Raw genomic sequence first — 25,605 nt, 5'->3', positions numbered from 1 at the left:
CTATTAAAACCTGGTATTTTCCTGTTAGTTTAGCCTTTCCTGCCATTTACCTATTATCCTTTCCTTTATTATCCTTTCCTTTATTATCCTTGCCATATCCAAGTGTAATGCCTGAAGTTCCAAAACCTCCCACAAAAGACCACCAGAGTCGTAAGTCAAAGCCAAGCGGCAAGGGTCATTTATTGCAGGTTCGAACCTGGTCCTCTGCGCACTCGTCGCCGGTGACACAAGAGGCCACGAATAGGGTTGGTATAGCGTTTTTATAGACAGAGACAAATAGCACAGGGGAGGTTATTTACTTGTGGCGGGAGGAAGAAAGGGGGAAGGGGGTAGGTGAGGAATGTGCTAAGCAGGCAGGTTTACAGAAGCGAGAAATGCCGGTTAGTTTGTATACAATCACTCATTCCATTACATATCAGACTACATTTAGGAAGTTTTACAGCCCATTCTACAGTGGGTTACAATCAGGAAAGGTCTCACAATGCTCGTAGCAAACAGCAAGCAAAACAAACTTCTCAGCAATTGTATTTCTTATCAAAGATCCATAATAAGCAGAAAAGAGAACCTAGCTTTAAACTAAGGTGGGGCTGTCATTTGGATTCAAAGCTGTTCCTTTCATTCCCCCCTTTTCCTTGTGCCTAAAGAGCCAATCTTGGATCTTCAGTTTTTTATTTGTAATGTCTCGAGCGGTTGGTACTGAGTTCGTAAGACCATTAATTGTACAGCATTGAACCTGTCTTGGATAAAATTAATAATTTTGTTTATGATGCAGAGGCCTAACGTGAGAGCGAGAAGTAGAATGGCCAGAGGCCCGAGTAAAGCGGAGAGCAGGATAGTATTATAGACTTTCTGGGTTTTTAAATTAGAAACCTCCCAAATTAAAGTATAGGGTATGTGGGGGTTGCCTGCAATACTTATGAGTCCGTAGGAGGTGAACAGGAGCACGCTAATGAGTGTTCCTCCGATTATTGTGGGTCCAGAGCTGCTGCAACAGTCTTGGTATGGGACACCCAGGCCTTTGGTCTCAGCTGGTTTTCGGGGTCAGGTTTTCGACGCAGAGTCAATTTTAAAGGATGGGTCTTACTCTGGTCAACCGTCCAGGCGGTGTTGGCTTCCGGCACGAAGTCTTCTCGAACCGCAAAGGGATCAGCTGGTCGGGCGTGGGTGTAATGGATCCAGGTAGCAATCCTATCGACTTTGAGAGCAGTGGGTGTGGTTAGGATCACAATATAGGGTCCCTTCCACCGTGGTTGGAGGGTCTCTTGCTTGTGTTCCCTGCACGTATACCCAATCTCCGGGTCGATAGTGATGCGGCTCAGGAGGGGGCCCGTTCTCATAAATGGCTTTCAATCTAGGCCAAACTTCCTGGTGGGTGTGCTGGAGTTCCCTCAGGGAAATAAGTTTATGATCATCAGATTCAGTTAACACATTAGACTGTAGGTTGGGAATTATAGGGGGGGGCACTCCATACATGATTTTAAAGGGGGTTAATCCCAGTTTGTAAGGGGAGTTCCGCACCCTGAACAGAGCGTAGGGGAGTAAGACTACCCAATTAGCGCCAGTCTCTATGGTCAATTTAGTTAAGGTCTCTTTTAGAGTTTTATTCATTTTTTCTACCTGTCCTGAGCTTTGGGGTTTATATGCACAATGTAGTTTCCAATCAGCCCCAATAAACTGCGCTATCCCTTGTATTACCTTTGAAATGAATGCTGGTCCGTTGTCTGATCCTATTAGGGTAGGGAATCCGTACCTGGGTATGATGTCTTCTAACATTTTCTTTGCTACTATCTGCGCAGTCTCATGCTTGGTGGGGAAGGCCTCTGTCCATCCTGAAAAGGTATCTATAAACACTAACAAATATTTATATCCATATTTTTTAGGCTTTACCTCGGTGAAGTCTACTTCCCAATAGGCTCCCGGCCTGGTTCCGCGGGTTCTGGAGCCAGGGTTTTTCCCGTGGTTGGTGGCGTTAGTTAATTGACAAGCTTTACAGCTAGTAACTCTGCTCAATTTTTGTCCTGGAGTCTTTAATGGTGATCCTAGCATGTCTTATTAAGTCTTGCATTTTTCTTGTGCCCATATGAGTGGCTCGGTGCATCTTGGATAAGACTTTATTTCCCATTTCTTCTGGGAGGATTATGCTACAGTCTGCTGCTCTCCACCATCCGTTAAGGCACTGAGTTAAAGGTAATTTTTGGATCCAGTTTAGGTCTTCTTTAGTGTAGGCGGGATTTTCTGGTAAACTAGCTGAACCGGGGTCTGGTAGGGTGGTCATTAAAGCACAGTCCACTTGTAAGGCTGCCTCTCAGGCCACCTGGTCAGCCAAATTATTTCCTCTGGCCACCGGTGTGACCAGTTTTTGGTGGCCTGGGCAATGTATGATGGCTAGTCGTTTAGGCAGCCAGAGTGCCTTTAAAAGAGCCAATATTTCTTCTTTGTTTTTGATAGTTTTCCCCTCTACAGTTAACAGTCCCCTCTCTCTGTATATAGCTCCATGTGTGTGGGCCATAGCAAAAGCATATCTGCTATCGGTATACACGTTTAGTTTTTTGTCTTTTCCCAAAGTCATTGCCTTGGTTAAGGCCACAAGTTCAGCTCGTTGGGCAGAGGTGCCAGCTGGCAAAGGCTCTGCCCAAACAGTCTCAGTTTCAGTTGTGACTGCTGCCCCCACGTACCTTTGACTTTGATGTACAAAGCTGCTGCCGTCAGTGAACCAGGTAACCTCGGCGTCTGGCAGCGGGTGATCCTGTAAATCTTCCCGAACTCCATGAACCTGTGCCAATATCTCAGCGCAGTCATGGAGGGGGGTATCCAAGTCCGGGTCTGCCTTCGCGTTGTGGGTCGGGGGATGCGGAGGACGGTTTCCTTCTGTGCATCAGTGAGCCATCGTTGGCCTTCTCTTAACAGATACCCCAAGTAGGTTACCTCGGATCTGCAAATTTGGGCTTTCTTTGCTGAAGCCCGGTACCCCAGGGCACCAAGTGTCCGGAGGAGATTTTTGGTGCCTTGCAAGCAAGCTTCGGCAGTCTCAGCGGCAATTAAAAGATCGTCAACGTACTGCAAGAGAGTCACTTTGGGGTTTTGATTTCGGTACTCACCCAGATCCTCGTGAAGTGCCTCATCGAACAAGGTGGGTGAGTTTTTAAATCCTTGGGGGAGCCGGGTCCAGGTGAGTTGCCCATTTATGCCTCTCTCAGGATTGGACCACTCGAAGGCGAAGAGCTCTTGACTTTTGGGGGCCAGAGGCAGGCTGAAAAAAGCATCTTTTAAATCAAGGACAGTATACCATTGTCTTTCTGGGCTGAGGGCACTTAGGAGGGTATAGGGGTTGGGTACTGTTGGGTGTATGTCCATGACTCGGCGGTTAACTTCTCTCAGATCTTGTATCGGACGATAGTCCGCACTGTTAGGTTTTCGTACAGGCAGCAGGGGGGTGTTCCAGGCTGAATGGCAGGGACGCAAGATGCCTAAGTCTAGGAGGCGACGGATATGTGGCGTGATGCCATTTCTGGCCTCCATTGACATCGGGTATTGTCGGACCCGAACTGGATCTGCCCCCGGTTTCAGCTCTATGAATAGAGCTGGGCGATGTTTAGCCAACCCCATACCCCCGGTTTCAGCCCATGCTCCTGGAAACTGTTGGAGCCAGGGCTCTATGTTTTGACTTTGTGAGGGTGGCCCCTGGTGGAGTCGATATTCATCTTCTAATCTTAGAGTAAGTGTGGTAATGGGCTGGTTGTGAGGGCCAGTCACTTGGGGGCCCCCTGGCGTAAAATGAATTTGGGCCTCCATTTTAGTGAGTAAGTCTCTTCCTAATAAGGGGCATGGGCTGTCGGGGATGACTAGGAAGGAATGGGTGACCTTTCCATTTCCTAGATCCATAGTCCTCTGGGTGGTCCAGGGATATTTTTTTATTCCGGTAGCCCCTTGGACCCAGGAAGATTTTTTAGAAATTTTTCCATGGGGCTTGATCAAGACCGAATGTTGTGCTCCTGTGTCAACTAGAAATTGAACTGGGTTCCCCTCCACTTGTAGCGTTACCCTAGGTTCGGGGAGGGGATCCGAACCCCGTCCCCCCTATTCTGCATCTTGAGTGAAGAGGGCGGGTGTGGTTTTTGGCTGCCACGGTTTTTGATCATGACGTGGCTTTAAGTTGCCTGTCCTCTGGAGTCTCTCTATTATTAAAGACACGCTGGGCAATGCGGACTAAGTCCTGAATCTGTTTTCCCTCCAGGTCCTCTAGTTTCTGGAGTTTCTTTTTAATATCAGTGGCTGCCTGATTTACAAAGGCCATTACAACAGCAGCTTGATTTTCGGGGGCCTCGGGGTTCATGGGGGTATACTGTCTGAAGGTTTCCATTAATCTTTCTAAATAAGCGGCAGGGCTCTCTGTCTTACCTTGTATCACTGAATACACTTTTGCCAAATTAGTGGGCTTGCGTGCAGCAGCCCGGAGACCCGCCACTAGAGTCTGGCGATAAATGCGTAGCCGTCCCCTACCTTCTGCCGTGTTGTAGTCCCAGCCATCCTGTGGGGGTCGGGTCAAGGGAAAAGCTGCATTAATGAGATCAAGGTTAGCAGTGGGTTGGCCGTCATCTCCAGGAACCAGCTTTCTTGCTTCCAATTGAATTCTTTCTCGCTCCTCAGTGGTGAACAGGATTCGGAGGAGCTGCTGACAATCATCCCAGGTGGGTTGGTGGGTAAACATAACGCTGTCTAAGAGACTTATTAAATCTTTAGGGTTGTCAGAAAATCGGGCATTCTGGGTTTTCCAGTTATATAGGTCACTGGTAGAGAAGGGCCAGTATTGAAGTCGGGGGTTCCCCGTCTCATCGGGAGGCCCTATTTCCCGTAAGGGTAAAGCTACGGTGGAGTCAGGAAGGCGGAGTCCTGGCTCATGTGGGGCCCGCCTACGGGTATGTCCGGCAGCCCTTGGACTTTGCCCCCACTAGGCTTGGGCGCGGGTTGAGCCTCCCTGTTCTCTAGTTCTCCTATGGGCTGGGCTACGGGAGGCTCTGCCGGCCCAGCAGGGATGGGGGCAGCTTTCGGAATAAGAGGAGGAATCTGGTAAGGGGGAGGGTCAAGGGAAAGTAAATCTTGGTTGTCGGGGAGAACAGGGGGTGCAGTTGGAGTTGGCGGCTTGGGAGGGTTGATAGGTTTAGCCGCTAGGATTTGGCATGACTCTGCTATTAAGGAAGAGGCCATCCAAGGAGGTGGGTTTTCTACTAAATCTTGCCACACCAGAATATAGGGAATCTGATCCGAGTGACCTTCTTTCCCTGGTAGGAAAATTTTTTATTTTACTTTAAGGACCACAGGGAGGCAGAAGGTTCCCTCTGTAGGCCAATTGACCCCAAAGGTGGGCCATGCAGAGCGGCAATAGGTGATCAACTTCCTTTTGCGAATGTCTAGGCTTAAGTTGTGTCCTCTAGCTTTTACATCCCTGAAGTTGGCGAGAAGGAGGGAGAGAGGGGTGCTCTGCGTTTGGCCCATGTTATGATTCTGAGGAAGAGGAGAAGGGAAGGGGGCGGCACGGAGGGGGCCCTGAAGCGGCTGAAATCAGCGATGGAGTTTGCACAGGCGACCTCCGAGGGTGAGACCCCTGGCGGCCTGGCTGGGCCCCGGGGGGAGGGGCGGGAGGGAAAGCCGCAGGCAGCTGAGGAAGGAGGAAAGAGGAACAAAGGATGGAATAATTAATTCTGATCAGCCGAAAAAACACTTAATTCCAATAAAACATCCGACGCACGAAAGAAAAACAAGAGCCAACAAGAATCTCTGACAGTGGTTTCAACTTTCTGGGGCCGTCTCGGCCAGCCCAACAGAAAGGGTTATGGCTAGGACGGCGGTTATTACAAGGGCCCAGGGGTGACAATACATTTAGACTGACATAGAAGCACTCGCGTACTCGCCCGTCCGCGTCCCTCGCGGGAACTTAGGTGCCTCTTAGCATGGGCGGGCAGGTATAAACCCCCTGCTTGGATCAAAATAAATTTTGACCGCCTTAAGCCGTATGAGGATCACCGCGGAAATCGGGTTAGAGCCCACTCGAATCCCGTAGCTTATGCCGTGGGACTACACATAGGGTAAGTCAGGCGCGTGCCCCTGACTCCCAACAATCATTCCAGTCGATTTAACAGACAGACACACAGACACACATCACATCAAAATACGGGTAACAATTGGCATGCCTAGATGGTTTTTTTTCTTTTTAGACGCCTAGAGATATTTCTTAGCACTCTGGAAGTTCATAGAGAAAATGAAAGTATTTAGTTCGCAGGCGCGTTGGGCATAAGCAGCCCACAGAAAAGAATCCTGATGGGCCAAAAAGGCCCCCCGATGGACCAGGAAGGTCCCCCGATGGACCAAGAAGGTCCCCAGATGGGCCAAGAAGGCCCCCAGATGGACCAAGAAGGTCCCCAGATGGACCAAGAAGGCCCCCAGATGGGCCAAGAAGGTCCCCAGATGGGCCAAGAAGGCCCCCAGATGTCAGTGGACGTCTCCAACTGACCCCGGCTGGGTGCCCTATAGCGCGTCCGCCAGGGTCACACCAGCTTCCAGACAGAACCGGTTCTCCAGAGAAGAAACACAGATCAGAGAGAAAAGGAAGAACGTTAGAGCCGGCTTACTTACCGATCGGAATCAAATACGACCCGTTGACCAGAAGTCTGGTGGGCTCGGGGGAGATCTCGGTGGAACCTCCAAATGTAATGCCTGAAGTTCCAAAACCTCCCACAAAAGACCACCAGAGTCGTAAGTCAAAGCCAAGCGGCAAGGGTCATTTATTGCAGGTTCGAACCTGGTCCTCTGCGCACTCGTCGCCGGTGACACAAGAGGCCACGAATAGGGTTGGTATAGCGTTTTTATAGACAGAGACAAATAGCACAGGGGAGGTTTTTTACTTGTGGCGGGAGGAAGAAAGGGGGAAGGGGGTAGGTGAGGAATGTGCTAAGCAGGCAGGTTTACAGAAGCGAGAAATGCCGGTTAGTTTGTATACAATCACTCATTCCATTACATATCAGACTACATTTAGGAAGTTTTACAGCCCATTCTACAGTGGGTTACAATCAGGAAAGGTCTCACAATGCTCGTAGCAAACAGCAAGCAAAACAAACTTCTCAGCAATTGTATTTCTTATCAAAGATCCATAATAAGCAGAAAAGAGAACCTAGCTTTAAACTAAGGTGGGGCTGTCATTTGGATTCAAAGCTGTTCCTTTCACAAGGTTAAATAATTCCAGTCTCTGACTTGTGATCTTTGGGAACTTGGATGCAGACTGGGATCTGTAGGGCACACAGGGGTAGTCAGTTGGGGCTGCTATATCAAAGTGCCACACACTGGGTTGCTTAAAGAACAGAAATGGAATTTCACACAGTTATGGAGGCTAGAAATTGGAGATCCAGGTGCTGACATGATGGATTGCTTCTGAGGCCTCTCACCTTGGTTTGTAGATGGCCATCTTCTCCCTGGGTCTTTACTTGGTCTTCCCACTCTGTGTAGCTGTGTCCTGTCCTCTTAGAAGTACACTTTAATATTTGATCTCGTTTTACCTTAATTGCCTCTTTAAATGCTCTGTCACCAGATAGAATCACATTCCTAGGTATTGAAGGGTCAGGACTTGAGAGTTTGGGGGGAGCATACTTCAGCCCGTAACACCTGTCTTTCACCAACATGGTGTAAGAATCTTAAGGCTGCTCTATCTGTACAGAATAATCTGTTTCAAGTCATTTTTCTTGACCACATCTATGCAAATACTTGTGGTTCAGCATATGATGGGCAAGCCAGAAGTTGCCTCATGGGTTTAAATAACTGTTTTTGATATTCCAACACATTTGATAGGTAATCCAATCCTATTAGACTGCCAGGATTTCACATCTACACCCATGTTGAATAAAAGCTAGATATGGAATAGTTTTCTCCCTGCCGCTCCCTCCCCAAGTTGCACCCTGTTCTGACCAAGTGATAGGGAATTGCTTGGAAAAAAGACAATGAGTGGGAGAATTAGGGAGAAATTATAGATTCTCTCCTAAAACCCTTCCAGGCTTTCATCTAAAACATGATACATTTCCAGAGATGTATTATCACAGTGACAATGGCATAACATCTATCATGTAACATCTCGTCTAGGTGCATTGCTATAAATGTCTGAAACATGACATTTACTCCTCCCTTCCTCTCCTCCTTTATACCTCCTTCTTTCCCCCTCCCCTCTTTAGTTCCCTTGACTCTCTAATTCTCTAATTCACACATACAAGGAAGAGGGGTCAAGTAAACTGATTGCTAATGTGATTCATTTACCTACCAATCATCACTCTGCGATGGCTCAGAGTCATCTGATGAGGACAATGAAGTTAATGAGGATGTGGAAATGAAGGGAAGCAGGGAGGAATGATAAGAAGGAAACAGTTGCAGGGCTGAGAAGCCTGGGGAAAGGGGGCAGGCTGTGACCTCAGTCAGGGGCGTGCTGGAACCCAGAAGGGAAGAGAAATGGTGGAGGCTTCTCCCTGTGACCCTCAGTGCATTCGGATACAGCCGATCGTGCTGTCCAATTGGATTTTCTGACAAAGTCTCAGTTGAAGCAAAAATGTTATTCTGCAGATATGTATATAGGAGTGGTTATATGGCTTTGGTATATTATTTCCTTGCTGTAGAGCAGAATATGTTATTTATTTATAGAAGTAGCACAAGCCTCACACAGTTTGCCCCGGTATGAGGGATAATTTACACACAAAATATTAGAATCCACCAATGTAGAAAGAATCAAGGTTGTAATGGGGAAGATGTGTTTTGGTTTTGAGCAGGAGGAGGAGTGCCAGCTGTCACTGGGGAGAACTGAGTAGCTGCTCGCAGGCCATGCTGCTCCGTAAACTGGTCCAAGACTATTAGGAAGGAATTACAGAAAGCACATTTGTTGTTCTGCTTCATGGCCAGAAGTAATTTTAATAGATTCCTGAATTTTGTCTTTAGGTAAGCCAGGAACATACAGAAATCAGTTTCAGTTAATAATTTTGTTGCTGATGGGAATTGTAAAGAGGATTTGTTTTAATCATTTTAGGGCTTAATAAAGGAACTGCTGATGAGTGGGAGCCCAGGGGTTTGGTTAGTTCAGGTGAGTTCACAGGGCAGGCCCATGTGAAGGTGGGCTTCTCTCTGTAGGAAATAACATCCCCACTCCGATTGTTCCAATGGCTTAGATATTAAAGGAACGTGGGACCCCAGGAAAGTGAGGAGGCAAAGCCCGGCTTTCAATAAATAAAACCTCTTTCATGGCTTAAGATGTTTTCTCAGCCAAGTAAAACATGCTAAAACAGTGAAGGTCTTGGGTTTGGCTTAGGCAGTTTTGAATTCCATGGTCCTGGGCAAGTGACTGCATTTTTCTCTGCCTCGGTGTTTTTATCGCCGAGAATGGTGATAATAGCGGCAACTGCCCGTCTACCTTAGCCCTTGGAAGACCAAATAGGGTCGTGTATGTGAGTCTTAAAGCATCGAGCCTGAGAGAGTGAGTGCTCAGTAAATTGTAGTTAGTCTTACTAATACTGTTGTTGTCATGCTTAAAATAAGTGTCGGCTTCATTATACATGTTAGACAAACTCAAACTTGAAGAATATCGAGAGGAGCCTAGGCCTAGAATGTTGACAGTTTATATGTCCCAAAATCATTGGACTATAATTTGGAAAACAGAACTCACAACATTTATCTGCATAGAAAAATTCCTGGTGTTATAATTGTCTCCAGCTCCTTTAACTATCTAGATATCAAGTCACGAACTACTGTCATGCTCGGTTTTATTTTGTTTGTACCTTTGCTACTTGAAACTATTGTTCCTATCTAATTAAGGGCTTGTGGTATTTTCTACGGTTATTTTTAAAATGTAAAGTTTATAGGATCAGATTGAGTCTTTTTTTTACTTTTATCCAGTCTAACCGTTTCCTAAAATTAAATCTCCGTAACCTTTCCTGTGAATAAGCAGGGTTCATGGGGTGTAATTATAAAGCAACTTTATTTTTGTCTCCCAGTGTCTGTTCGCATTTATTCTGAAGGCCTGGTTCTTTGGGAGGCTTTTGATGACCTTTAAGGGAGGTCCCATGATTTGGATGGTCACTTTTTGGTAATAAAACAACCTTTACTCAGTAATGTGTCCTGTCAAAATAGTAAATTTCACTTGAAGGTAAAGCTTCTCCCCTCTAGTCCGCCTGCTGCAGGCTGGCTGCCAGCGGGTGGGTAGAGATGGTGTTCTTTTGGTTCTTGTTTATCCTTCAGCCCGGTAATGGTAATCGCTCTTCCCCCAAAGCAATTTCAGGCCACTCTAGGTTCAGAGCTGAGGAAGGCAAAGGGTAGAGAGGACAAGAATATTCTTGCTTGCCTGCCAGTGTTTGGTGATGCTCTCTTGATACAGAAGTGTCAAGCTGAGCTTTGGTAGGGCATCTTTAGGGAATGCTTTGCCTTTCCATCTCATTGCTGGGATTTGGGTCCTTGGTGTCCCTTTTAGTTCCTTCCATAAAGACCCCTGCGCTTCTGAATGCCCTCGGCTGCCTGGTTACTAATATCTTCCTTAGCATCTAGTTTTCTGGCACTTTCAGCCTCTGGGTGTTTCTTCAGCAGACGAGACATGGGACGAAGCTGCACTAACTCTCATGTGTTTGTCCCATGGCCCTCCAGTGAAGTGATCTTTATTTCAACTTTGTTTCAAAGCACACTAGCTGGATTCTAGACCCTTCCGTTACTTAGGGATGAATCTGACTCTTACTCAGGGTATTTGTCAGCCTCTGAGAAATCTATGAAATTTTTCAGGTGGTGTCATTATACTCCTTAGGTTTAGAAACTGCAGTCACCACAAGTCCATTTATTTTTCCAAAATTGCTCTTCTAATATCCACGTACCTTTAATCCTTTTATATGCTCAATTTGGGTATTAGGTAGAGAGTAGAATAACAGGGTTTTTTTTTTTTCCTAAATAAGGGGTAACATTCTATACTGGAAAATACCATTATTATGTGGGTATACCATAAGACAAGATGATTTGTTCTCGACCTCTCTATAAGCACCAAGTCCCCTTCTTTATTTCCTGTATATTGTCTCATAGAGGGAAATAAGGATATATTTGTGGTAGAAAACTGATAACATAAATGTACTCTCCTAACCATTTTTAAAGGTAAAGTTGAGTAGCATCAACTATATTCATATTGTTGTGAAATGTGAACCACATTAAAAAAAATCTCATTGTATACTGAAAAAATCCAGCTTTCTCTGAGATTAAGGTTTTTAAAAGCACGATGATTATGACAGTGGTTGGTAGATGCTTACTCAAGTTTGTTCATATAAGGGGAACTGGTTTCAAACTATAGGTGGCCAACAAGGAGACTCTCTGGAAAACTGAGTACTATGGCTATAAGGAAAGGTAGCAACAGAAAGTGTTCTTGAAACCTTAGCTTAATGAGTCTCCATCCCGTAGCTATCCTCTTAATAAAATTTGAGTTTTCCTAGGCAGCCTGCTTCCTTTTGAACCAATAACTGTCCACTTAGGTTCCCTCTGCCTTATGTATCATTTCTTGGTACATCATAATTTTGGTTTTTTCATAGTTTCTGAATCATCATAATTTCTCTTGACTGCCTGTGTCTCTGACAAACTGGTAATAACTCCAGCTCATCTTCACACAGTGACATCCCCCCCCCCTTTTTTGGTATTGGTATTTCCTAACTTAAATTTTCAAAAATGGCAAGTGGACTGTCTTCTCTTTTCATCTTATGTGGGCACTGCCAGCCAAGGATTGGCTACCCTCGAGTCAAAATGTGGCTACTCACAGCTGCCTTTGAAGCAGAGGCTGGGGGGAGGTGGTTCCTGAGAAAAGAACCCAAAGCGTAGCAGGTGGTATGATAGATTTTGTGCACTTAGTAAAAAGATCTTGTGTGTACAGGTAAGCAGTAAGTCTTTTTATGTTCGATTTTTGTGGACTTTGGCAGAGAACAGAAACCCTTTGAGGAGAAGGACGCGAGTAAAGTCCCCTTGAGAACAATGAATTGAAAAGGGACTTCTGAATTTCCAATCATAGTGGATTTTTTTGAGGGAGGGGCTGTTTTCTTGCTTTGGTTTTCCCTAGCACCTGATCCTGGAACAAAGATGCTATTGCACATAGTTAATTAGGAAGGCCTAACAGGAAACACTGTTGGAGGAAAAGAAGAAATGAGACGGGGCAAGGAATGCAGCCAACAAAAAGTACATTAGGTGGCTACTACTGTGGCTTATTCCACTGGTTAATTGTGGAATATGTGCAATGCATCTCAAAGTTCTCTCAAATGAGTACTCAGGAACCTGGATATTTATCTACCAACTTCCAATGTATCATGGGCTGAGGGCTGCTTTTCTGGGCCGTTAATTCTGGCACTTTTGGCTTGTCCCATGCACAGCTTACAGCTTCATGCTCAGTAAAAAGCCCTCAAGCCAGGAGTCACAGGGTTTGCAGTCAGCAAGCCTTGAATGTATAGGGTCGTAAGTAGAGTATCTGTGAGCAGGACACTGACAGCATCTCCTCCTTATCCCCCTTTGCACTGTCTGCTTTCATGAAAGAAGCCTGATTTTATGCAGGTATTTGTCTCTTAGGGAAGGTGACCTTACCTGAAGCTCAAGGGTGCATCTGGGTTAATGTTAACCACTCATGGAGATTCCATTCCTTGTGCTTGCCTTTTGGCGTGTGTATGGATACATGGTGCCAGGGGGCCTCTGGGAAAGGTGTCTTCATTGTTATAAAAGAGAACCTTCTAGAAAAAGGCAGTACTGTATTTTGCACTAGAAATGTTACATACTCATGTACCACTTGGAAACGTGAGACTCTCCGTGGTACCATGAGCCCTAAAATAACCAACCTTGAAGATGCTCTACCTTGGGATTTCTCATTTTGAGAGTTGACAACTTTTCCTGATAATCTAAATCATTTTGAGTAAGGTTTATTATTAACTACAAAGGCATCTTAATGGGCATGAGGAAGAAGTTTAAGTACCAGATGACAAAGCTCATTTTTTGAAGTTTACAGAAAGTTCTACTAAGAGATTATAGGGTGATGCCCATATGTGGTAACAATTCCAACCCCATTTCTACAACACTTAGACCCCTCCTGTAGTACAAACAATATGGAGTGACTTTTGCTGATGATTGATGGTGCGTTCTAGAGCAGCGGTTTATTTGATCTCCATGCTTGGTTGCATGTCTCTTGAATATACTGTGATTCAGTAGGATATATTCACAGAATAGGTTTTCTACTTACCAAGGTAACATGGTTGGCTTAGGAATAGCACAGGTGCAACTCATTGAGCTGCCTGCTGAACTAACAAATTTTCCCCCTGAAAATTGTTCTTGCTTGTAATAGTATCATGAAAAACAAAACAAAACCAGAAACAAAAACAAAAAAACAATGGATACCGAGACTTGGGTATGTGGCAGTTCCCCATGAGTGAATGACATGAACTTAAAGGAAAATGATTGACAATATATGTTGCCAGTGATAAAAATTTGAGCTTTTAGGTATAGTTTTGACTTTTCAAAAATTTTATGCACCATAGACACTCTTGATACGATTAGTGGTGATAGTAAGAGATGTAATTTTTAAAAACTGTACAGTGAGATGTGTCAATGTTTGGGACATCTGGGTAACTGAAGCAATGGCTTTCAAACAAGTGATGCATCGTGTTACAAAATCATGCATAGGTAAACTGTCCACTCCAAGTGCAAGACAGTTGAATGGGTTTTAATGTGACAAAGTTAAACTAAGTTTATTAACATGGTTTTAGGTTCCATATTGTAACTCACTTTTAAGAACCTACCATTTGTTGAGTTTTGATACAGTGTTAAAGAATATCCACAGTGATCTGAAAAGATGCTTAAAATATGCCTCCCTTTTCTAGCCATATATCTGGGTGAGGCCGGATTTTCTTCATATACTTCAACTAAAATAGCATATCACAACAGATTGAATGCAGAAGCAGATATAAGACTCCAGCTGTCTTCTATTAAGCCAAGCCCTAAAGAGGCTTGCAAAGATGTAAAATAATGCCACTCTTCTATTTTTTTTGTTTCAGAAACATTAAATTTTTTTTGTAAAATAAATTTATGTTAACAGGTAATGGGTCTATTATTTTTTGATGAATTAATAAATACTTTAAAATTTCCTTTAAAGTTTGAACACAGTAAAGATGAGTAAACATAGCCCATGTAAACAAAAGCTCCTTGGAGATCCTCAATTATTTTTAGTAGTTTACAGGGTCCTGTGACAAAAAACTTTGACCCTTGTAATAGAGGGCACGGAAGAGAGGGTTCAGAGCTTTGAAGCTAAATGTGGGTTGGTAGTTGGCAAAAACAGAAGTAGAAGGTATTGTGGAATTACAGTTAATGATCTTGAAATAGTGGTGGAGAGGCAGTGGAAATCTCTAGGGGCATGGAAGTCCTGAGCTCCCTTTGGACCCATTTGGATGGAGGACTGGAGGTCCATGGAAGGGGGAGGATAGATCTGGGGTGATATATTAACGCATCTTTACATTGTCATGGTTCTTTTTGTTAAACCAGCAGTAAACAAAAATTAAACATTTAGCTTTAAAATGGCTTTCTTCAGAAATGAGTACATTCAATACTTAAATTTTGTTTCATATTTGTTTATTTTTGAGAGAGAGAAACAGCATGTGTGGGGGAGGGGCAGAGAGAGAGAGGGAGACATAGAATCCAAAGCAGACTCCAGGTTCTGAGCTGTCAGCACAGAACCTGACATGGGACTTGAACTCCTGAACTGTGAGATCATGACCTGAGATGAAGTCAGAAACTCAACCGAGTGAGCCACCCAGGTACCCCAGTTCATGCAATATTTCTAAATTCAGAAGGTGCAGACTTGATGAAGTTTTTGCTCTGCAGCAAGTGAGCTTTACTGGAAAACCAGGGAACATATTGGCATGTTAGGATGACTGAATATCAGATTGTTGGCGGTGGGGGGGGGGGGGGAATCCTGTCCAGTGTGCTAAATATCAGTGAATGTTCCAGACGTGTTTCAGCTGTCCAGACTGCACATAAAAATTGAATGATGGGGATCTTCAGAATGAGTAACAGCATTTACTGAAACTGAAAATTTTAAGACTTCTGGATTCAGAATCCACAATGTCCAGCCTCAGCCTTGATATTGAACCTATTTTACTGTAGAATACATCATCCTTACTCCTTAGATGACAAGTCTTGTGTATTTGACATTTAAGCTTCAAAGTGTAGGCCACTCCTTGAAGAAATCTTGTTAATTATTTGCTGGTAGAAAAAGAATGATGGTTTTAAGTAAATACATGCTACCCAGCCACCAATAATTATTAATGCCACTATGTACAAGGAATTGTCCATGTCTACCTGCTTTGAATGAATTAGACAAACTACAGAAAAACTTGGAAAAGTTTTGTAATAGTCACATCCCATAATTACATAACATCTGAGACACAGAGGTGGGTAAAACCACTACCGAAACCAGATCCAAAACCAAACCAAAAGTGATGCTTGAATTAACTCTGAGCAGTAATTTTTATTCTAAAACTAGTTGGGAAAAGGAGGAAAGGCTATTACTTTGCTCTTGAGGGAGGGACGGAGGTTGACGTAGGACCTAACACCTGTGGATGCCTCCTCTGTTCCAGACCCTCCATATCCTTTAAAAACTTCGGAAGTGTTTTTGGCCTTGCGTTTCATAGATCAAGACACTAAGGCTCAAGTTGAAGGAAAATTCTACCAGATGAAAGATCTAGAAGATTGCCCAACTGAGGTTCAAGCCCCAGATACCTCTTTGAAGGCCTTTCTTTTTAAGGCTCCCTGGAAATTCCCACCTCCCATTCAATAGAGAGCATGCCTATTAAGGGTAGAGGAACATGAGAGGAGAGCATGTTACTACAAATCTTGTTTCCATTTTCTATCATCTCGTTTATTTAAGAAAAAAACCCTTAATCTCCATCACTTTTATTCATTGAAATGGCTCAGGAGTAAGTAAGGAAGTATTCTTTAGGAAAAGACACCCAGCTTTGGGAGATTGTAGAGGAAGACTCAATCAGCAGACCTGCCGCTACTTGCTCCTTTGTCCATTGAGCCAGATCTTTGACCCAGGGTCAGAAAACCCAATTTTTCCTGCCTAAAAGTAGATGAATTCTCTGCTTTACGTTTCTCACTGTTAAGCGCACCACCATGCTCAAAGCATCATGCACAAGATACATGGTTCTGTAGTGTGGGCTTCAGAGAAAAGATACCTTTCATGGACTTTGAGCTCTGTGGAATAAGAGCCCAAACCTAATTTTTCATTGTTAGTTTAATATTTGCCATGCTATTATCCCAGGCGTACAGTAGTCACCGGCACCCATCTCTGTGGCCCTTGATTGATAGGAGGATCTCTGACTAGCCTGTCTAGATCCCTTTGTAGCCTCAAAGAACAGTCAAAAAGGGGGCAAATGGTATACCTTAAAATGATTTTGCCATGTTAGGGCCATGACTATCATACCTTAAAGTGCTGTGGGGGTAGGTCTGAATTTTTAAATGCTGTGCTAATTTGTTGTCAGCATTTTAGCAGCCTCCTCTTGTGTTCTCAGAAGTACCTGTTGAGGTTTGAACTTACTCTTCTTTTTTTGTCCTTGTGAAGTTGCCAACAGTGTCCTTAATTAGTGCTGTTGTGTTGGACACTACTTCACATAAATTAGATAACTTCCTTAATTTCAGTTTCTGAAAACTAGGAATAAAAAAAATAACTCCTACCCTTGTCAGAAGTAAATAAGGTAATACTTGTGAAGTTGTCAGTCCAATGCCTGACTTAGTAAATGCCAGCCATTGTCACTGTTAGTAATATTTGATGAATGTTATAAAACAAATCCAAATTTAACCAATCTAAAGTTTATTTTGTCAAAGTATTGACTTTTGAAAGAAAAATTTATACTGTACTTGGAAAAATTTGAAAAGATTGACCATTGAAGGCATACTAAAAATAAAACTTCATAGGGGGCACCTGGGTGGCTCTGTTGGTTGAGTGTCCAGCTCTTGATCTCGGCTCTGGTCATGTTCTCACAGTTGGTGGGATCAAGCCCCATGTTGAGCGTTATAGGGACAGCATGGAGCCTGCCTGGGATTCTCTCTCCCTCTGTCTCTAACCCCTCCCCTGCTAGCTAACTCTGTCTCAAAATTAAAAAATAAAAATAAAAAAAAATAGTTTGCAAAAGTTGAAAAAAATAAGGCTTAATCATGGGAGTAAAAATCAAAAGTCTGACAAAGTGAATTGCCTCAGAAGCATAAGGCCACAATGGTTTCTCCCTATAGATACTGGAATCCCTTTTTTTGTCACAGGAATGCTGGGAATGGTTGATGAAGTCAACATTGTTCCAAGTATAGTACCGTCTGCTCAGCTGCATCCTTTTTTTTTTTTTTGTTTCTAATTTCCACTTGGCTGTCTTCTTCCTTGGCTCTCATTTCTCCTGTTCAGTCCAAACCTTTGCTCTTGGGCCTCCAAACACCATTTTATGTTGTCCTTGATCTCTCCAATAGTTCCTTATTGTTGGGATGGGCAGTCTTCAGCATGCAGTCTTTTGACACTAACTGGGCTGCCTAAGAATGGGCTGTGGGCGTGGAACATTGGCTTATCGAGGATGGAGTCCTCACACATTGTGATGGGCTTATCATCTTGTATGGGAAAATAGTTCTCTTTTGCAGACTACTTTGTTCTGCTTAAGTGGGTGTAACAGGTGGCACTTGGCCAAGCTCAGTATTCTCTCACCTGTGGGGAGGGGATGGAGCCCTTCATACCATGGTACAAGAACATGCTTGCAGGCTGGGAGGGATCTGCTGGCCTTGAGAGACAGATGACTGCTACTGAAACTGATCTTGCTGACTCTCTATGTGAGAGAGGCGTTGTTCCATCTGGTGCTGGACCATATTATTTTCCTTGCTGACAGTGATACCAAAATACAGTGGGCACACGTGTTGACATTTCTACTCCTGGTAAAAGGCAACAAATGGCATTTGCTGGACACTTGCACCTTGCCCTAGCTAAATCCTTTAAAGGCACTGCTTTCCTTGCAGTGCATCCTTGCTAACCAACCACTCGGTTAATTGTTGGGATTGACTTGTTCAGTGGATTGTCATCTTCATTGCTATGCTTCTGCATCATTTTGTGCCTATTTCTCTGGATTTTTTGTCATCTTGCTGCCTTACCCAATGCCTTTCTTCTTGGTGTCCTTGGACTTACTGTCCATGTCATCAGTGAATACTTGATACCTGGCCAGCAGCATTATTTTCTACCCTCCCATCATTGTGGGTAAAGTTAATAAGACCTGTGCAACAAATCTCTTCTTACCTTGAGCTCCAATACTTCAGTGAACTTCATTTTTGTCTCATTCAGCCACCTGCTCCCACTTAGAATTGTTTTTCCCTCTGAAATCTTAATGTGCACAACTCTTCACCACACCCTATAGTTAAGTTCTCTGTTTTCATCTGCCCATTGTCCCTTTTCTTGGAAGTCCTGGGACCAAAGGTCCCAGGAGCCCCCTCTAGTTTATTTTTCTTAGACGGCTTAAGATCTAGCTCCTTATATGTAGACCATCAGTTTGTCTAGTCTCTTGCTAATGTCTTTAATCCTGTTGAGCCGTTGTCATTGTATTGCCTTCACCAGAAAGAAGCAAATGCAGTAGGTAAAAGCTCAACAATCATCTCTGTATGCCATTGGTACTTTAGATATGGGCCTCTGTGTACCCCTAGAGATTGTTTCATTCTCTTTGCTTGCTGCTGCTACAAATTCGTGGTTTCTGTCCTCAGCTGTCTGTCAGCATTGATACTTTTTCATTCACTGCATCATTTCTGTACATCCCCATTTGGCTCCAACTTAATCTATCATTTTGTTTGAAAACTTCTGGCCTGTTGGAGTGGAAGGTAGACTCTCTTGAAGTGAAAACTAATGTTTTCGTGCATACTCTGGATGTCCGTGACTCCTGACTTAGGAATTACATTTTCTAATTTTGGTCTGCTCTCCTGTGCTCCATTCTATAAACGAAACCCCCAAACCCTTTCTTGGCAGTTTATTCCTTTTGAGTCACTGAACTCTGTCCTTCCTTTCATAGCCCAACTTCATGATGGTATTACTTACATCTAGTTCCTTCACTTCCTTAGATCCTGTTAGCTCCTCCACCTACCAAGACATTTAAAGTGGTTCCTAGGGTTCCTTCTGAGCTTCTAGATAATGGAAGGACAGTGGAAGGTAAGGACGCTGTTTTCAATGACTTGAAATACCTGTTTAGGGGTGCCTGGGTGGCTCAGTCAGTTGAGTGTCCGGCTTTGGCTCAGGTCATGATCTCACAGTTTGTGGGTTTGAGCCCCACATCGGGTTCCGTGCTGACAGCTTAGAGCCTGGGGTCTGCTTCAGATTCTATCTCTCCCTCGCTCTCTGCTCCTCCCCCGCTCATGTTCTCTCTCTCTCTCTCTCTCCTTCAAAAATAAACAAAAACATTAAAAAAAATTTTTTTGAACAAAAAAAAGCTGTTCAACAAGAAAGATAAAGGTCATGTCTATAAATTTCTAAAGGAAGTGATTGATTTGAAACTTGATAATAGAGACATTGATCCATATTACAGGTGTAATTTTATGGTTCTGCATTTATATCCATTGTTTCAACTAGCAACTGGACAACATTGAGTGTAAGATTGAGCTCTCTGGTGAGGACCCTCCTAACAACCACTTTGTACTTGGAGAGGAAAGCTGTACATAACTTCTATGATCAGATCTGCAAGCAGGAAATTTTAATTTTGAAAACTGAAATGTCATTATACATATACACACACACACACACACACATATATATACTGTATGTGTGTATATATATGCACAAATACATATATATTACAAATATATATACATGTATATGTGTATATATATGGAATCCTGTCCCCCCTCCCCTAATTGGGTAAAGGGTCACAGTACCAACAGAAGATGAACTTCTTCAATAAAACAAGAAACTTTAAATTTGTAAAAGTTCATTATTATATGGGAAAGATACTGGAGAAAAATTAACATCAGAAGTTAACAGTTGCCTGCAGCTTAATTTCTAATAATAGTTACTGATTCTGTGTGTGTGTGATAGAGGATAAAAGTAAGAATTTAAGAATCTTCAATATTCATCTTTTTTCAACAATAATAGTACATGGTTTGTGATATTTCAAATCTTAAAGTTATAAAGATTGAAATTTGTAGGTGCAAGTGGCAAAATGTCTAGGAGGAAAGCTTGGCTGGGGCTAGCCATGACCTTGCTTGGGAATATTTCTTGGGGAAATGCACACAGGATGTAGACAGGCATCAGGATGCCAGGATCAAGGTCCCATGAGACGTAATGGTCCGGAGCACTAGAACCCTCAGTGTCTGCAGCACTGCGTCCTCACCTGTTGTCAGTCCATTCAACAATCCAGTTTGCTTTGCTAGGTAAGAGACAAAGCTCAAGATGATGTCATGCAAGGTCCCTTAGCTAAAATAGACAAGCAAACCTTCCTACACAGGAGTTGATTGCTGCTTTCCTACTGGGAACCAGGATATTTGTGGCTTCTTGGCAGTTTCTTGGACGGAGCTGTGTACCCATTGTTGATATCTGCTGTCTATTCATCATTCCTATGCTTCATTGTATCTGTTTGCACAGGTACCAGAGAATGTTGGAGGGTTGGCAAACTGACATATTCCTCCTTTGCATGGGGTGGTCGTTCTCAATGCTGGCTGCACATCAGAATCACCTGGGAGGCTTTTAAATATATAAATTTAATCAATTAAATCAAAACCCTTGGGCCTGGGGCTTAGGCATTGGCAAGTTTAAAAAATTCCCCAGGTAATTCTAATGTGTAGCCAGGGCTGGAAACCCTGGGTCAGACTATTGGGAAAGCCTGCTTATTTAACTTTTTAAATCTCTTTTTTTCCTCCTTAGTCAACTTAGAGGTTGACTAAGTTACACCTCTATGTAGTAACCTTCTGTGTTTATTTTCACATGGCAATATGTTTACATATTTCCAAGTTGTCAGGGATTTCTCTTTGTAGCCTCAAAGAACAGTCAATAAGTGGGCAAATGGTATACTTTAAAATGATTTTGCCCCGTTAGGGCTTTTTATTGCTCTTTCTGAATATTTGAATGTGCATGTGTTTCCTAACCTTGACTGCATTTGTCTGCAATTGATTGCAGCTGGGAAACTTTAAAAACTACTGATGCCCTAGTAGGGTCCCATCCCCAGACATTGTAATGATATTGGTCTGGGGTGCAGCCTGGACATTGGGATTTGCATAAAAAAAATTCCCAGGCAATATTATTAGCAGAAGATTAGCAGAAAATTCTTGTAAATATTTTCAAGATTGGTAAATTGCCTGTTAGGTAAATGATGTGCCTAATCCATCCTCAAACTGAGGCTGAAAACCCAGCAATTTCACTGGCAGCCATTCACCCCTGACAGCAGAAGGGAATGGCTTAGAATCACAGAGCTTTAAGGGATAATGATGCCTGTGCCCAGCCCTAGCAATTATGATGTAATTCGCAGTGTAGCCTGGATTTCAGGATTCTGAAAAGGTTCCTTGGTGATTCTGATACCCAGCAAAGTTTGAGAAACACAATTTAGCCTTACCTACCAAACACATACCTGTTCAGTCCCTTTCAATAGTTTGTCATATTAAGGATGTTTTTAAGTGTACCTGCATGTGAATTTGATCTAATGGAGCCCTCAGTGACTTAACAGATAGTATATTCTTGGTTCCTCTCACCCAAGCCTGACACATGTATTAGAGAATGAGAGGACTCAACTGTGAAAACTGAATATGGTACAGTACCTCACTTCATTATTTCGAGTTCGTCTTCAGACTTGTGTTACCAAATGTTTGCTTCCTTTGATCTGATTTCTTTTGTTGGGTTGAATGGCAAGTTTCTAGAGGGCATGCCTAGTCTTGTCAACTTGTTTTGACTATTTAACACACATCTATATCTTTTCAGGTTTCATTCAGATTGTTACCTTTCCACATTTTACTTAGACTTCACTTAGTCTTCTAGACGTAGCTGCGGATTAATTTCCCCCAAGACTGACACTCAGAACCCAGTGAGCCCACAAAGGTGGATGCAAACCCAGCTTGGTATAAAGCCTCTTCTTGCCTCCCTCTCGGGGTAAAGTGCTGTCAGACGAGTACTGGTCAGGCCTTCCAGAAACTGCTTTTTTCACTTTCCAGAGTCTCTTTGGAAAGGAAAACGCCTGTGTTTAACAAGTGACAATAAAGTAGAGGAGAGGGTCGTGACTTTTTGGAACCAGCATACCATTAGTTTTATTACAGTTCAACAAGATTGCCAATACCCTTCTTAAGGAAAACATTTTAATAAAATTGACATCCTTGGCAGAGAAACCCAGCCAGTTATTCATTTGCAAACATGTGCCACTAGGGGTCACCATTACAATTGCTAAGCTTTGCCTGTGGCTGTCGAGCTGTGGTTGCAGCTTGCCTGAGGTGAGGAGGAATGTGGGGAGATGCAGATCTTTTAACCAAGTTTTTTTCCTCAGTTTTGCAGAAATACCGTGCTCAAATACAAAGATAAATATTTTGTGTGTTGTGGGTAGGATACTTACCTGTGGTTAGAAGGGATCCAATAAATTGTCTTGTCTAATACATGAAACAATTCTTCGTGGTTACAGCTCGTCTCTGAGGGCTGTGCCATCCCTCAGGGGGACCAACATGCACTTCTCTGCCATTTGGCAGTTTTCAAAAAATTAATGAGGATTTGTCTGAAGGCATGTTTTAAGTCATTCAGCCTTGGTTTTTGTTTTTTTTTTTCTTTTTCTTTTATTGGACCAGCCCTTACTATTTTACCTTATTAGTCAATACATCATTTCTGCCTAGAAAATTCCTTCAGCTTTTGGCTTCTTTAACATATTAATTCACTGCCATTGTCACTGCATGAGGGAAATCTAATAACCAAACTGAAGTCAGAGTCCCCTGGAATGGGAGTCAACATAGGACAAACAGGCCCTTTGGACTCTGTGAGGATTTGTATGAGCAAATTGTGCAGTCCCAACACTGGAGGAGGCAGCCTGGGCAGCAGAGGGAGTATGACAGCAGATGGCACTCCTGACTGTGTCTTAGGCCATGTTAACTATAGGGTGGACTCCACTCCTGTTAAACTTTGGCCAAGTAAATCTCCACTTTTCCATATAAACCTCCTGACCTCTATTGTTTACTCAGTACATCTAATAAACACTTACCAAATGTTTCCATGATGGAAGCCATGGTGAAAACAGTGCAGGAGACAGAATTAGTGCCCTCAAGGCCATCTTCCTGGGTCGTGACCTGTGCACATAAGGCCTTCAGCTCAGACGTACCTCCACACCCCCGGTCCCTGTGTTGAAATCCAGATACTTAGGAAAGGGGGGGCCCTGCATTTGATTTTGCTTTGGGCCTGGCAAGTTGTATAGCTGGTCCTGACCACCATGGAGGGGCTCACGCTGTGGGGGTAAGACAGAAGAAATAAAATACAGTTGGTAATAAAATGCTGAGATTGGACACTCTGTTAGCTATATGAACAAAATATTATGCAAAGCGTATAATTTCTGCAGGGAAGTAGAGCAAATTTAGGTGGGTTTTATTCATGATTCACATATTACCAAGTACTTACTATGTGCAAGGCGCTGTGCTAAATGGTTCAGAGGATTCAAAAAGGAATTAGCTGTGAATGCTGCCATCCTTCTCAAGTTAAGCCAGTGTATGAAAAGCATATATACAACAGAATGGATTTGATATGATTAAGCAGGACGTGAGACTGGAATGGAATATTTATGTGAGTGATCCATCTTGGCTACCGTCATGCTTTTTTTCCCCCTAATGTGTTCTGGCCAAGTCTGCTGAACCAATCTTCTAATAGGCTCCTTTGGTAACTCCCCTATTCAAAAATACTATTAGGATCCTCATTGTCTCTTGACTACAGATCCAGACCCCTTAGCATGGTATTCAAGATCCCCTACAATAAGCCTTGGGTTTTCATTTTTAACCTAATGCTTTATTGTTCTCCTGTGTGATTCCTTCCTCTTTGACCAAATTGGGCCGCCTGAAGTCCTAATGTATTAGTTATATTTTGCTTTATAATAGATTATCCCCCCAGATGTAGCAGCTTGAAACAAAAATATTTGTTCCCTCATACTTTCTGTCTATTAGGAATCTGGGAGCAGCTTAGCTGGGTGGTTCTGTGCTTGATAGTAACAAAAGTAAAAAAAAGGAGAGAGAAGCTGACCATATAAAGAGAAGCAGAAACAGTATCTGATAGGTAAATGGGGTAGCATCTCGAGGGAAAGAGGTGCTCCGAAATTCTCTGATCTCTTAGTTGAGTTGAATTACCCTGCTTGGTAACATGTCCTGTCCCCTGCCCTTCCCCTGCAGTGGCTGAAGACAAGGGGATTCACTGAATGAGTTAGGGAGAAATTAGAGTTTTAGAGTTACTTTTCTTAGTTACCATTGGAATCTTTGGATTTTAGTAGCTGTTACTAGCTTAATACTCCTCTAGCTTTTATTCAGTCTTACATGCAGGGTGTGTTCATTATGGTGAAATTCCATCATTTAGTGCATGGATGTAGGATTATGAGGACTACCACCTGGATTGGTTAATGACAGAATTCAGGGAGAAATGGACATCCCTGACTGTCATGGATCCTGAAACCGACAAACAACTTTTACAGTGGTTCTCAAAGCCCCTCTCTTGGATGACTGACACACGTGTTATACAGGAAAGCAGAGAACATGTTTGTAGTTGTTCAAAACATTGTTTGAATATATTGGTTGGAGCTCACATTTATGCTTGTATTCCTCAGAAGAAGACTCTTCTGGCCAGCAAGCAGATGCTGAAATGTACTAGGTACATACTTCTGCCATTTTATGTATGTATGTGTGTGTGTGTGTGTGTGTGTGTGTGTGTGTGTATACATATATATATATATATGTATGTATATATATATATATATATATATATATATATATATATATAAATATCAGATCTAGAAATGACAGACATGTCATTGGAGACTTTATATTGACAGGATGCATTATTCAAGCACCCATTAATTCAACCTTTAAACCTACGTAAATACATCAGTAAGCTCTGATTCTTCCATCTAAGCCATAAGGATATTATGATACTGGTCGAGCACACTCAGAAGTAGAATGAAAGAAAAGGACAAGGGAGAGGGGGTGCCCTCATTGATAAAGTGGCCTCTGGGATTGTGGGCTCTCTGTCCTTGATCCTGGGTATCTGTGTCTCTTATTTGAATTTATTTATTTATTTATTTATTTTTTAATTTTTTTTTACTTTTATTTATTTTTGAGACAGAGAGAGACAGAGCATGAGCAGGGGAGGGGCAGAGAGAGAGGGAGACCCAGAATCCGAAGCAGGCTCCAGGCTCCCAGCTGTCAGCACAGAGCCCGACGCGGGGCTCGAACTCACGGACCGCGAGATCATGACCTGAGCTGAAGTCGGCCGCTTAACCGACTAAGCCACCCAGGCGCCCCTCTCTTATTTGAATTTAAATGGTTGTCCAGGGACATGGGGACAAGCTTGTCACCATGGGGCTAGAAGTGAAGGTATATTTT

The 25,605-nt window shown here is 43.1% G+C and overlaps 1 protein-coding gene across 1 annotated transcript; it reads right to left on the bottom strand.

Annotated features, from left to right (window-relative positions):
• Positions 1-965: 965 nt before the first annotated feature.
• On the bottom strand, positions 966-10,608 carry LOC128773787 (uncharacterized). The gene is made up of 5 exons (XM_053891370.1): positions 10,503-10,608; positions 6,631-6,711; positions 4,868-5,279; positions 2,676-4,042; positions 966-1,195 (listed from the first exon to the last, which is right to left on the bottom strand). The coding sequence occupies exons 1-5, from the start codon at positions 10,606-10,608 to the stop codon at positions 966-968; spliced, it is 2,196 nt and encodes a 731-aa protein (XP_053747345.1).
• Positions 10,609-25,605: the final 14,997 nt, after the last annotated feature.

The sequence above is a fragment of the Panthera pardus genome, unplaced genomic scaffold (genome assembly GCF_024362965.1).
Source record: "Panthera pardus isolate Hobbes unplaced genomic scaffold, ASM2436296v1 HiC_scaffold_27, whole genome shotgun sequence".
Taxonomy (NCBI): domain Eukaryota; kingdom Metazoa; phylum Chordata; class Mammalia; order Carnivora; family Felidae; genus Panthera; species Panthera pardus.
The sequence above is the reverse complement of the archived record's forward strand: the minus strand, read 5'-3'. Positions and strand labels throughout refer to the sequence as shown.